At 42.2% G+C, this 15,010-nt stretch overlaps 1 protein-coding gene across 1 annotated transcript in view; it reads left to right on the forward strand.

The window, feature by feature from the left end:
• The first annotated feature begins 4,126 nt into the window (after positions 1-4,126).
• The window catches only part of PMM1 (phosphomannomutase 1), a 68,310-nt gene continuing 57,426 nt past the window's right edge, over positions 4,127-15,010 (forward strand). Inside the window, exon 1 of the mRNA XM_073644219.1 lies at positions 4,127-4,281. Within this exon, the coding sequence (XP_073500320.1) occupies positions 4,201-4,281 (81 nt within the window). The 5' untranslated portion in view covers positions 4,127-4,200. The remainder of the gene's footprint in view (positions 4,282-15,010) is intronic.

A 15,010-nucleotide genomic window follows, 5' to 3' on the forward strand; every position in this document is an offset into this window, starting at 1 on the left:
GGGCATCATATTGCAGGGATCCTGGGGATCTGTATACCTGGTCCTTTACTCTCTCGGGACTTCTAGGGACTTTGTCGCCTCAGCCACACTACCTAAAGATATAGGGTTAATCTACAGGTACGTAGAAAGCTGGTGGCTCCAGGGTAATTTGTTGCCGGTGGCCAGTAAGGTGGCCGAGCAGCACTGTAATGCCATTTACCTACAGATTAACCCTATATTTGCAGATAGAATTTTCCGAGGTGATCGGTTCCCTTTAACTGCTGTCAGTGGGGGTTATTCCCTTTAGATTTGCAGCATAAAATTGTTTCTTGCAATATCAGTTCATTGATTGTAATTTTAAGAATGTATGATATGTTTTTAACCAACAGAATAAATTCTAAATGAGACTTATCGTAGTCTCCCTGTGATTGGCTATTCTTTATCAGGTTGGTTAAATTGACAACCACCCTAATGCACATGGCTATCTAGCGCCCTACACCTATCGTATGGTCCATAGCACAGTGTCATTAGTGCTGTGTGATGCCTTATCTGCCTGTATAATATGGAGGCATGCTGAGCGCCATCAGATACCCCTGTACAGTAGTGTGCAAAATAATAGCAGTCCAATATGACTAACCAGATTAATCACTGTTTTTGGTATAAATTATATTACCACATGCCAAGCAATTCACCAGTTGATGCAGTAAATTCTAAGAAAACCACCAGACTCCACATTCATGATCTGCATGTTTTTGAGTCTGTGTATTTGAATAATTATTGTAAGGTGGTGTGTTTAAAATAATAGCAGTGTGGAGTTCAATTAGTGAGATCAATCATTCTGTGAAGAAACAGGTGTGAATCAGGTGGCCCTTATTTAAGGGTGAAGCCAGCACATGTTGTACATGCATTTCTCCTTGAAAGCCTGAGAAATATGGGTCGTTCGATACATTGTTGAGAAGAATAGAGTACTTTAATTAAAAAGTTGATTGGAGAGGGTAAAACGTATAAAGAAGCGCAGATAGTGATAGGCTGTTCAGCTAAAATGCTCTCCAATGCTTTAAAATGGAAAGCAAAACCAGAGAGATGTGTAAAAAATGGAAGACTACCATTCGAATGGATCGAAGAATAGCCAGAAAGGCAAAGGCTCAGCCAATGATCAGCTCCAGGATGATCAAAGACATTCTCAAATTACCTGTGAGTACTGTGACAGACGCCTGTGTGAAGCTAATCTCTTAGCAAGAAGTCCCCACAAAGGCCCACTGTTAAAGACGTACAATTTGCCAAAAAATCAACTGGCCTAAAGAGAAATGGAGAAACATTTTGGGGACTGATGAAAGTAAAATTGTTCTTTTTGGGTCCAAGGGCCGCAGACAGTTCCTCTGAAGACCCCCAAACTCTGCATTCAAGCCACTGTACACTCTGAAGACAGTGAAGCATGGTGGTGTAAGCATCATGTTATCGGCATGTTTCTCTTACTATGGTGCCGGACCTATTTACCGCATACAAGGGATCATGGACCAGTTTGCATATACATTGCTCAAAACAATAAAGGGAACACTCAAATAACACATCCTAGATCTGAATGAATGAAATATTCTCATTGAATACTTTGTTCTGTACAAAGTTGAATGTGCTGACAACAAAATGACACAAAAATCATCAATGGAAATCAAATTTATTAACCAATGGAGGCCTGGATTTGGAGTCACCCCCAAAATTAAAGTGGAAAAACACACTACAGGCTGATCCAACTTTGCTGTAATGTCCTTAAAATAAGTCAAAATGAGGCTCAGTATTGTGTGCAGCCTCCACGTGCCTGTATGACCTCCCTACAACGCCTGGGCATGCTCCTGATGAGGTTGCGGATGGTCTCCTGTGGGATCTCCTCCAAACCTGGACTAAAGCATCCACCAACTCCTGTACAGTATGTGGTGCAACGTGACGTTGGTGGATGGAGCGAGACATGATGTCCCAGATGTGCTCAATCGGATTCAGGTCTTGGGAACAGGCAGGCCAGTCCATAGCTTCAATGCCTTCATCTTGCAGGAACTGCTGACACACTCCAGCCACATGAGGTCTGGCATTGTCCTGCATTAGGTGGAACCCAGGGCCAACCGCACCAGCATATGGTCTCACAAGGGGTCTGAGGATCTCATCTCGGTACCTAATGGCAGTCAGGCTACATCTGACGAGCACATGGAGGACTGTGCGGCCCTCCAAAGGAATGCCACCCCACACCATTACTGACCCACTGCCAAACCGGTCATGCTGAAGGATGTTGCAGGCAGCAGATCGCTCTCCACGGCGTCTCCAGACTCTTACGTCTGTCACATGTGCTCAGTGTAAATCTGCTTTCATCTGTGAAGAGCACAGGGCACCAGTGGCGACTTTGCCAATCCTGGTGTTCTGTGGCAAATGCCAAGCGTCCTGTACGGTGTTGGGCTGTGAGCACAACCCCCATCTGTGGACATCGGGCCCTCATAACACCCTCATGGAATCAGTTTCTAACCGTTTGTGCAGACACATGCACATTTGTGGCCTGCTGGAGGTCATTTTGCAGGGCTCTGGCAGTGCTCCTCCTGTTCCTTCTTGCACAAAGGAGGAGGTAGCGGTCCTGCTGCTGGGTTGTTGCCCTCCTACGGCCCCCTCCACGTCTACTGGTGTACTGGCCTGTCTCCTGGTAGCGCCTCCAGCCTCTGGACACTACACTGACAGACACGGCAAACCTTCTTGCCACAGCTCGCATTGATGTGCTATCCTGGATGAGCTGCACTACCTGAGCAACTTCTGTGGGTTGTAGCGTCTGTCTCATGCTACCACGAGTGTGAAAGCACAACCAACATTCAAAAGTGACCAAAACATCAGCCAGAAAGCATTGGTACTGAGATGTGGTCTGTGGTCACCGCCTGCAGAACTACTCCTTTGTCTTGATAATTGCCAATAATTTCCATCTATTGTCTATTCAATTTGCACAACAGCATGTGAAATTGATTGTCAATCAGTGTTGCTTCCTAAGTGGGCAGTTTGATTTCACAGAAGTTTGATTTACTTGGAGTTATATTCTGTTGTTTAACTGTTCCCTTTATTTTTTTGAGCAGTGTATTAAAATACGTGAAGAGTACATGTTGCCTTACGCTGAAGAGGATATGCCCTTGAAATGGGTATTTCAACAAGACAACGAACTTAAACAAGTCAGTAAATGAGCAAAATCTTGGTTCCAGTCCAACAAAATTGAGGTTATGGAGTGGTCAGCCAATCCCCGGACCTTAATCAGATAGAGCACTTGTGGGGTGACATCAAAAATCCTGTTTCTGAGGCAAAGCCAAAAAATGCCAAAAAAGTGTGGGATGTAGTCAAAGCATCCTGGGCTGGAATAACCATTGACAGGTGCCAGAGGTTGGTTGATTCTATGCTGCATAGATGTGAAGCAGCTCTAAAAAACTGTGGGTATACAACTAAATAATAGGTTAGAGATTCCCAGGAATGTTAAATCCTCAACAAAGAGAGAGTACATATTGTGAGTTTGTAAAGACAAATGCAGACACTGCTATTTTTTGGAACAGCCCAATGTTAATTTTTTGATATTTTCTGCAAAGTAGTTAAACTTCTATACATTTTTCGTCATATTTTGAATTCGAAAACAGTGTGCAATATTCCCAATGCGTGGAAATAAAAGATAGTATAAAGATTTTGTGCTTAACTCATGTTTTTGAACACTCTGCTATTATTTTGAACACTACTGTATGTGTTAGTAATTAGAATCCTGCCATGTTTTATCGGCTGTCGTAGAGCCTCGTACGCACTAATTCTATAGAATTATACGCGGCTCGGAATTCTGTACTAGAGATTTACAAACGTAGTAATAAGGTTTCTGTGTAGGATTATTGCTCCGTAGCTCTGTGCATTATCTTGGCGCTGTCAGTGGCGGGATCAGTGACAACCTGTCCTGTTTGCCTGATGTTTGGACATAATGTAGGTGGAAGGTCACCGTCCTCTCCAACTCACTGACTTTTAACCTACTTGGCTTTGGTGTTTTTCTGACATGCTGCAGGGAGAGATCCGGGCTACGTGATCTGTGTCTTGTTTACCCTGACCATGTGACTCTGAGGCTGTGTGATAATTGGCTAGCGAGGCCAGCACGCCTCCCACCCTCCTATACCAGCCCCTGACACTCCCTCTTATGTCCATTCATTGCAGCTGGCCTCTGCAGATGGAGAGGCAATGGCAGATCCCAGGAGCCAGAAGCACAGGGACATTCTGTGTCTTTTTGATGTGGATGGGACATTAACCCCTGCACGGAAGGTATGTGTCGGGCATATAGGTGACATCAGTATAGCATGCACCTACAGCACATGAGACATAGTCCTGCTGTATGTTTGCTGTTACGACATTGTCAGTTTTGTTGTCAGGATTCATATTTCTAGTACTTGTACATTGTCTTCCGGGATTACTTAGACAGCCGTCATGTGGCTAAAGTTTAGCATCTGTAATAAAGTCACAAGCCCTCCAGCCCACAACATCATTGGTATCTATGAAGCCGTTATCTTGTGTCGGCTGGAACTTGTGGCTTTAAAAGAAAAGCTAAAATGTTGTCACATGATTATCTCAATAACTTCTCATTTTCTTTTTTCAATGGATTGTTGTATTAGTTTCCTATGGAAATTATAATCAATGCTAAATGACAATAAACCTTGGGAAGATTAATCATTACAGGTTAGTATGGAGTTTGTTTGTTCAGTTCTGTAAAAAGTGAGACAAACTATAATGAAAAGTTTTGCACCTCTTCTGCGTTTTGGTCGCACTCCTAGTTTGGCTTACAGAGCAGTCAGACGGCCATAGAAATCGGAGCGCAGTACACGGACCGGCCGGCAGCTCTCCTTACCCGAGTGTCACAGATTCAGCTATTTCTATGCAGCTGTCACACTCAGGTCAGGAGATCCGCCGGCCAGAAACCAACAAGAATATAAGAGGACACCACTCCAATGCATATAAATTCTAGGATCAACCCATTGCATACCAGGGAGTAGCACATATATGAGAAAAAGAAGTTTGCAAATTTATGGATACACCTAATATTATTAAATATTCTATCTTTATTAAAGAACAAACAGGCAAGCCAAAAATAGAAAAATTAAAACCATTTAAAAAGCACAACTGGTTATAACATATAAACAAGATGAAGTTAGGATAAAACAAGATCTCCACTGTCTACATATTGAGCTATATATTATAGGGTACCTACACAGATATTGCCAGTCCAATAAGGAGCAACCAAATAAGCCCAAAAATAAACAATTCCAGCAAATGATTTATGATTAATTCATATAGATATCAAATACAGTCATGGCCAAAAGTATTGAGAATGAGACAAATAGTAATTTTTCCAAAGTTTACTGCTTCATTTTTTGTAATGGCAATTTGCATATACTCCTGAATGTCAAAGAGTGATCAGCTTAACAGCAATTACTGTACTTGCAAAGTCAATATTTGCCCAGAAAATGAACTTTAACCCCCAAAACACATTTCAACATCATTGCAGTCCTGCCTTAAAAGGAGCAGCTAACATCGTTTTAGTGATTGATCCATTAACACAGGTGTGGGTGTTGATGAGGACAGGGCTGGCGATCAGTCAGTCATGATTAAGTAAGAATGACATCACTGGACACTTTAAAAGGAGGCTGGTTCTTGGTATCATTGTTTCTCTTCAGTTAACCATGGTTATCTCTAAAGAAACACGTGCAGCCATCATTGCACTGCACAAAAATGGCCTAACAGGAAAGAGTATCGCAGCTACAAAGATTGCACCTCAGTCAACAATCTATCGCATCATCAAGAACTTCAAGGAGAGAGCTTCCATTGTTGTCAAAAAGGCTCCAGGGCGCCCAAGAAAGACCAGCAAGCGCCAGGACCGTATCTTAAAACTGTTTCAGCTGCGGGATCGGACTACCAGCAGTGCCGAGCTTGCTCAGGAATGGCAGCAGGCTGGTGTGAGTGCTTCTGCACGCACTGTGAGGCGGAGACTCTTTGAGCAAGGGCTGGTTTCAAGGAGGGCAGCAAAGAAGCCACTTCTCTCCAGAAAAAACATCAGGGACCGACTGATATTCTGCAAAAGGTACAGGGGTTGGAATGCTGAGGACTGGGGCAAAGTCATTTTCTCTGATGAATCCCCTTTTCGATTGTTTGGGACATCTGGAAAACAGCTTATTCGGAGAAGAAGAGGTGAGCGCTACCACCAGTCTTGTCTCATGCCAACTGTAAAGCATCCTGAAACCATTCATGTGTGGGGTTGCTTCTCAGCCAAGGGAATCGGCTCACTCACAGTCTTGCCTAAAACACAGCCATGAATAAAGAATGGTACCAGAATGTCCTCCAAGAGCAACTTCTCCCAACCGTCCAAGAGCAGTTTGGCGCCCAACAATGCCTTTTCCAGCATGATGGAGCACCTTGCCATAAAGCAAAGGTGATAACTAAATGGCTCATGGAACAAAACATAGAGATTTTGGGTCCATGGCCTAGAAACTCCCCAGATCTTAATCCCATTGAGAACTTGTGGTCAATCATCAAGAGACGGGTGGACAAACAAAAACCAACAAATTCTGTCAAAATGCAAGCATTGATTATGCAAGAATGGACTGCTATCAGTCAGGATTTGGTCCAAAAGTTGATTGAGAGCATGCCAGGGAGAATTACAGAGGTCCTGAAGAAGAAGGGGCAACACTGCAAATATTGACTTGCTGCATTAACTCATTCTGTCAATATAACCTATTGGTACTCATAATATGATTGCAATTATATTTCTGTATGTGATATAAACATCAGACAAACACTAATAAAAACCAGAGGCCAGCAGATCATGTGAAAATATCATTTTGGTGTCATTCTCAAAACTTTTGGCCATGACTGTACACAGCAGAAAAGTGAATACGTGTAAAGATGGGCTAACTGTCATACAATAGAAGATCATACCATATATAACAGACAACTAATAAAAGTGGCATATTGTTGGAAGATCATACCATATATAACAGACAACTAATAAAAGTGGCATATTGTTGGAAGATCATACCATATATAACAGACAACTAATAAAAGTGGCATATTGTTGGAAGATCATACCATATATACCAGACAACTAATAAAAGTGGCATATTGTTGGTACAAAGAGATAGTCACCTGAATGTAGGTACCTAAATAGACAGTGGCAAGGGAGAACACAACGCATGTCGCCACTATAATTATGATTTCATCAGGGGTGAGTGTATGGCCGCTGGCCAGAAAGTGCACCGCATTCCAACCTCAGTCCGATTTATACGGCCATCTGACTGTGCCCTTACATATACCACTCAAAATACTGCCATGTGAAAGGGACCTGACTCTGATTTGATCCCATACTTCAAAAACATACAGATAGGTCCCAGTTTCTTATTACATTTAAAGGGACTCTGTTAGCACAGAATGACTGTTTAAAATAAGCACAGGCATTCGTGCACCCCTTGGCATGGCCAAACAGTTCAGTGCACCTTCCCACCTGCTTATTTTCCCTCTATTTCCACCCACTCTTTGGGTATGTTCACACACTGTTTTGCTGCGTATTTGTTGCAGATTTTTATGTAAATTTTCAGCTGCATTTTGCAGTACCAGCAAAGTGTATGAGAAACCTGAATTCACTGTTCCCACATGTTGCTTTTTGTTTGCTGCGTATTTTCAGTGATTAGAAAAACTCTGAAAGAAGTGACATGTCACTTCTTTCATCGTTTTTTCACCCATAGAAAGTAATGGGAGGGATGAAAAACGCTACAAATACGCATAAAAAACGCACCTGCGTGTGCACATACCCTTTGAGTGACAGCTCTGGCTTTATACAACGAGACAAGGGAGGAGATAGGTGGGAAGGTGCACTTAATGGGACTCTATCAGCACAGAATGACTGTTCAAACTAAGTACAGGTGCTTGGTGCACAAAGGCTTGGCCAATCATTTATAAACATTTTCCCACCTGCTTCTTTTCCCTCAATCTCCCCCCACCGTTCTTTGATTGACAGCTCTGGCTTCATAGAGCCAGAGAAGGGTGGAGATAGATGAAAACCAAGCAGGTGGGAAGGTGTGTATAAATGTCTGTCCCCGCCATGGAGCACCTGGACTTGGTTTCAACAGTCATTCTGTGCTGACAGTCCCTTTAATTCTAGTGTGTCTGCATGTAATAAGGAATATGTGGCCAGAGATGGATGTTATACATAAGACAATGTGCAGGTAGTACTATGCTCAGTGGATGCACTATTGCATGTGGGTGCACATTCTCTGGGAGCCACCACCCGGCTCATTTGAGAACGATACTGTAGCAGCTTTTGGGGGAAAAAAAAAATCACACAAATTTGCACTAAATATGCTCCAAAATACTTTAATTTGGTAATCATTCGTTCAAATCCAATGACAAAAATGTAGAATACTGCAACAATTATGTGTTATTTTGTTTGTCAGGGTGCTGTAGAGGTGGTCCGGCATGTGGTGATGACAATTTCTACAGAGTGATGCTTGAATTTTTTTGAGGTTGAGAAAATGGCACATAATGCGCCAAACTAATAAGTGTTTTACTTTGAGAAAGGAGCTGAAATGCGTTGGTACAATAAAGAAACAATTTGCAAAACAAAAGGCTTCTCCTGTTCAACGTGATACCATCCTCCTGTACTAAACTGATGAGTACATGCATATTTGCCATAACTCACTAGACAAGTTACATTTGTTTTTTTCTTACAAATGTTACATTTTTATTTTTAAAATTCACATTGACCCTGAAGCTTTTTCAGTAAAATGCTCCAGCAGTTGATGGAAATTGGAGTTGTTAACTGTAGCACCCAAACTTGTTGCCCCATTTCCAAAAAGCTTCTGAAAAACGAGAGCCGGAATCTCTTTCCTTCCGACAACTACTGCACTTTTCCCTGCACCAGTTTTATAGAATCTCCCCCATTGTACAAATTGAAAACCAAGATCCACTCCTAGAAATGCATGTATAAGATGTATAAGAACCTGGAGTGGTGATAAAAGAGCTGTGACCTATAGAGGAGTATTATAGGGTTATACGCTGTCATGTGAACACTGTAGGAGCCATCATACAAGGCTCACAAAAATCACCTACAAATGCAGCGGTGTTTACTGATGACAATCATATTGCCGTTTAGGAACACAATTCGTCTTACTATTGATTTTTTTCAGCGTCTCTCCCTAATCCCCAAGGAAAATTCATAGTGTCGTTTCTCTAAGATTCCCGGTTCATAGATAGCGAACCAGAGAAGAGAACATAAAAGTCACGTCAGTCACTACTATTGCATATTCCATCCAATTGTGTAATTATATGCTTGCACAGCACCAAAAGATGAAGGAATGCATAGGTTGCCACAATGCCTAACCGTGTAGCCAATATCCCTCTCCACATCTCCCGTGTAGCCAATATCCCTCTCCATATCTCCCATGTAGCCAATATCCCTCTCCATATCTCCCATGTAGCCAATATCCCTCTCCGTATCTCGTGTGTAGCCAATATCCCTCTCCGTATCTCGTGTGTAGCCAATATCCCTCTCCATATCTCCCGTGTAGCCAATATCCCTCTCCACATCTCCCGTGTAGCCAATATCCCTCTCCACATCGCCCGTGTAGCCAATATCCCTCTCTGTATCTCCCGTGTAGCCAATATCCCTCTCCGTATCTCCCGTGTAGCCAATATCCCTCTCTGTATCTCCCGTGTAGCCAATATCCCTCTCCATATCTCCCGTGTAGCCAATATCCCTCTCCATATCTCCCATGTAGCCAGTATCCCTCTCCACATCTCCCGTGTAGCCAATATCCCTCTCCATATCTCACTGCCTTTGGTCTTTCGACGTGTCACTTGCTAAATGATGTCTTTCAGAGACAGGCCCATGTCAGCTGTCGGTCCTCCTCCTATGTTTGCTTCTAATTATTTAAACCCTGCTCAGAACTTCCACACCATGCCATTCACACCATAGAGTTGGTGCGAATCCATTCTCCCATCCCGATCTATTTACCAAGTTAGTAACCTGTGGCCGCTGGACAGGAGCCATGTGAGGCGGCTCTTCTTTTGATTACCTGGCCTGGCGTGATGTCACTTGTGCATCATGTCACAATGATGACGTCATGCCAGGCTGGCTACTCAAAAGAAGAGCTGTGGATGCCAGGAGATTAGAGGAGGTACTCATGGCTCCTGTCCAGCAGCCACAGATTACTCACAAATCCCCTTAGGCTGGCCCCATCCATTCCCAGTTAAAGGGGTTTTACAGGTTTCCTGGCAGATTGGCGAATCCTGACAGTAGGCATTTCACACACTGTCACAACCATGAATACTGACAGTATGCATTCCACACACTGTCACAACCCTGATTCCTGACAGTATGCATTCCACTCACTGTCACAACCCTGAATCTTGACAGTATGCATTCCACACACTGTCACAACCCTGAATCCTGACAGTATGCATTCCAAACACTGTCACAACCCTGAATCCTGACAGTATGCTTTCCACTCACTGTTCCAACCCTGAATCTTGACTGTATGCATTGCACTCACTGTCACAACGTATGCATTCCACACACTGTCACAACCCTAAATCCTAACAGTATGCATTCCACTCACTGTCACAACCCTGAATCCTGACAGTATGCATTCCACTCACTGTCACAACCCTGAATCCTGACAGTATGCATTCCACTCACTGTTCCAACCCTGAATCCTGACAGTATGCATTCCACTCACTGTCACAACCCTGAATCCTGACAATGTGCATTCCACACACTGTCACAACGTATGCATTCCACTCACTGTCACAACCCTGAAACCTGACAGTATGCATTCCACTCACTGTCACAACCCTGAATCCTGACTGTATGCATTCCACTCACTGTTCCAACCCTGAATCCTGACAGTATGCATTCCACACACTGTCACAACCCTAAATCCTGACAGTATGCATTCCACTCACAGTCACAACCCTGAATCCTGACAGTATGCATTCCACACAGTCACAACCCTGAATCCTGACAGTATGCATTCCAAAGACTGTCACCACCCTGAATCCTGACAGTACGCTCTGTTGACATAAAAAAGAAAAGTTTTCAGTGATCATGTCGGCGCGGGCTCAGTGGGCTCAGTGGTGTAACTTGAAGCTTGTGGGCCCCAATGCAAAATCGCCAACAGGGCCCCAAACTATCATGGGTCTGTAATAGTAATAGTCTTTTCATATGGGGTAAAGTAACCTTTTGTACCCCCTAGTCTCCACTTGAAATCTTTGGCAGGAGATTATTACAGTTATTACAAGCACTAATACACACACAGTGCACTTTATTATGGACTACTGCGGTATTGGGCAGAGTTAGTGATTATAGCTGACATCTATCACTACCATAATATTACAAACCGCTAGACTAATGGCATCTCATTTTTATGGGATAATTAGGGGGTGTGCAGTTGTGTCCCAAGGCAGATTTATACATGACAGTGAAATAATTTGCCAAGATAACAATTAATTTTCCTATTCATTGGATTTGTATAACTGTTCCACCTGATATTAGCATTGAGGCTATTCCAATATATGGGGATATCATTTACATATTTCCTCGGTCCTATATTAGAGGGACTGGACAGAGGTGTCCCTAATTTGCCCTACACTGCATCTAGCCAGACTTATTTGTGGGTACCATCTTTATACTCTAATAGATGGTTACCTTATATGCATCTATAGATGCATTAGATATTTTGTATTTTAAAGATTTAATAAAGGTTATGAATTTTAAATGTTTCTATATATCCACACTTCTCCTACTTCCCCTTCCCCCTATCTAACATTCTTCTTGAACCATGGAAGGAAGTGCTGTTTGAGAAACTCAACATACATTATGGAGTTCATCTTTACCCCTTCAGGGATCCTAAAAGGGACGACAATCTTTCTCCCCATGATTCCAGCCCAAAACATTACTCCACCTCCTCCTTGTTAGCGCCGTAGCCGTGTTTGCATGGGGTGTCCATCAACCAGCCATCCTCCACTCCATCCATCTGGACCATCGAGATCATTTCATGCATGATAATGCCCCGTCTCATGCTGCACATAACACATCTGCATCTCTGGCTGCTATGGGCATAAAAGGGGACAAACTTATGGTGTGGCACCCATGCTCCCCTGACCTCAACCCCATTGAGAACCTCTGGAGCATCATCAAAAGGAGTGTCTATGATGGCGGGAGGCAGTTCACATCTAAGCAACAGCTCTGGGAGGGTATTCTGTCCTCATGCAAAACAATTAAAGCAGAAACCATCCAAAACCTGACAAATTCAATGGACGAGAGAGTTCAGAAGCTCCTTTCGAACAAGCGGTCCTATGTGCAAATGTAACATCACCTAGAATAAAGTTTTGAGTTGAAAACTGTTTGATTTCAGTTTGTAATAACCTGCTAATGCTTATAATTTCAAAAATGACCATTTTTTGGTTCTTTATTAAAATGAAAAAGGTTGAAAACTCTGCTGTGCGTAATAATTTGGAACATGCATTTTGAGTGCAGTTTGAGTTTTTTATTTTTTTAAAAATATACTGTTATCATAGGCAGTTTGTACAAAAACCTTTCAATTGTACTCTAATAGTTATTTGACTGGAAAATTACAATGACTGCAATTCATATAGGTAATTTGGGAAAATCTGAGAAAATATTATTTGCATAATAATTTGGAACACAGTGTATATCAGACACCTCTTAATAAATTCAGACTCCAGAGGAACAAAAAGAAAAGAAAATTCAGATTCCCAAATTAGACTATGGCTTATATTTACTGCTCCATAGTCCTCGTCACTTCCAGCACTGCACCTGTATTAGGATGTTGTGTGCACCCACACAGAACCTAGTGCCGCAGCACCCGAAGGAGTGCTATATCCATGCTATATATGGCGGTAATTTGTATGATAGAAATCAAATCCATTAGATACTTTATCTTCCTAGTTATAAGACTTCTCGCGGCATCTGGGAGAGCTTTGTAAGGGTAGGAAGGGTGACGCCGGGTGGTAAGGGGCCTTAACCATTTCCCTCTAGACAGCTGTGTGAGGAATCGCTTTTTATTTTTATTTTTGCGGGATGAGTGCACAATTTTATTTGTACCATTCTGGGGTACCTAAGACTTTCTGACCATTTTTTCAACTGCTTCTGGGAGGTGGGATGGCCAAAAAAAACCTCAATTCTGGCATTGGATTTATATTTTTTATACTATAGCTATAGAGAAAGACATGGACCGCACATCCAAAACTCATACATTGATCTAATGCTACCTAAGCAAAAATTTACTAAACTGAATATGAGGTTCTTAGTGAAAAATTCTGATCAGACTGTATGAAGCCCACTGCCACGTCACGGCGAACCTCTCAGTGGTCCTAATTTTAAATTGCCGCAAAGGTGCGGTTCCGTTAATAAACTACCACCGCAGTAACAATGCACCAGCAGGGTGGGTGACCTGGTGCCTCACAGCACCCATGCTGCTAGGCTGAGTCCCCATGACTCCAAGCCACACTGACATTTATTTATTTTGTCGGATGAGTTCACAATTTTAATTGTACTATCCTAGGATACATAAGATGTTTTGATCGCTTTTTCTTCTGTTTTTGGGAGGTGGGATGAACAAAAAAAGCACCAATTCTGGTATTGGATTTATATATCTTTTTATTGTTCACTGTGCAGGTTGAATAACAGAATATTTGTTTACATTGGGTCACAACGGATGCATCAATATCAGATATGTGTACTATAGTTTTTGGGGTTTATTTTTCTTGCATGATTTTTATAGGGAACATTGTGTTTTTCTGTTGTTTTTTTATTCGTTAGTCTAGTACACGGCAATACTTCTGCGTTGCACATACCGCCCCAAAGATTAGACACATGATGCAGAGACACATTGCTCACATATCAGACACGTGCAGTTACACACTGCTCATATATTACATGCATTCAGTGCAAACTGCTCACATATCAGACCCATGCACTGCACATACATTATATACTGCTCACATATCAGACACATGCACTGCACATGCATTATATACTGCTCACATATCAGACCCATGCACTGCACATACATTATATACTGCTCACATATCAGACCCATGCACTGCACATATATTATATACTGCTCACATATCAGACACATGCACTGCACATACATTATATACTGCTCACATATCAGACACATGCACTGCACATGCATTATATACTGCTCACATATCAGACCCATGCACTGCACATACATTATATACTGCTCACATATCAGACCCATGCACTGCACATACATTATATACTGCTCACATATCAGACCCATGCACTGCACATACATTATATACTGCTCACATATCAGACCCATGCACTGCACATATATTATATACTGCTCACATATCAGACACATGCACTGCACATACATTATATACTGCTCACATATCAGACATATGCACTAAACATACATTACACATATACTGCTCACATATCAGACACATACTGCTCACATATCAGACACATGTACTGCACATACATTAGAAATATACTGCTCACATATCAGACACATACACTGCACATACATTAGACATATACTGCTCATATATCAGACATATACTGCTCACATATCAGACACATGTACTGCACATACATTAGACATATACTGCTCACATATCAGACACATGCACTGCACATACATTAGACACATACTGCTCACATATCAGACACATGCACTGCACATACATTAGACATATACTGCTCACATATCAGACACATACTGCTCACATATCAGACACATGCACTGCACATACATTAGACATATACTGCTCACATATCAGACACATACTGCTCACATATCAGACACATGCACTGCACATACATTAGACATATACTGCTCATATACCAGACACATGCAATGCACATACATTAGACACATACTGCTCACATATCAGACACATACTGCTCACATATCAGACACATACACTGCACAAACATTAGACATATACT

Source organism: Phyllobates terribilis, unplaced genomic scaffold (genome assembly GCF_046119375.1).
Source record: "Phyllobates terribilis strain yellow unplaced genomic scaffold, ASM4611937v1 Scaffold_8__6_contigs__length_399053987, whole genome shotgun sequence".
Taxonomy (NCBI): domain Eukaryota; kingdom Metazoa; phylum Chordata; class Amphibia; order Anura; family Dendrobatidae; genus Phyllobates; species Phyllobates terribilis.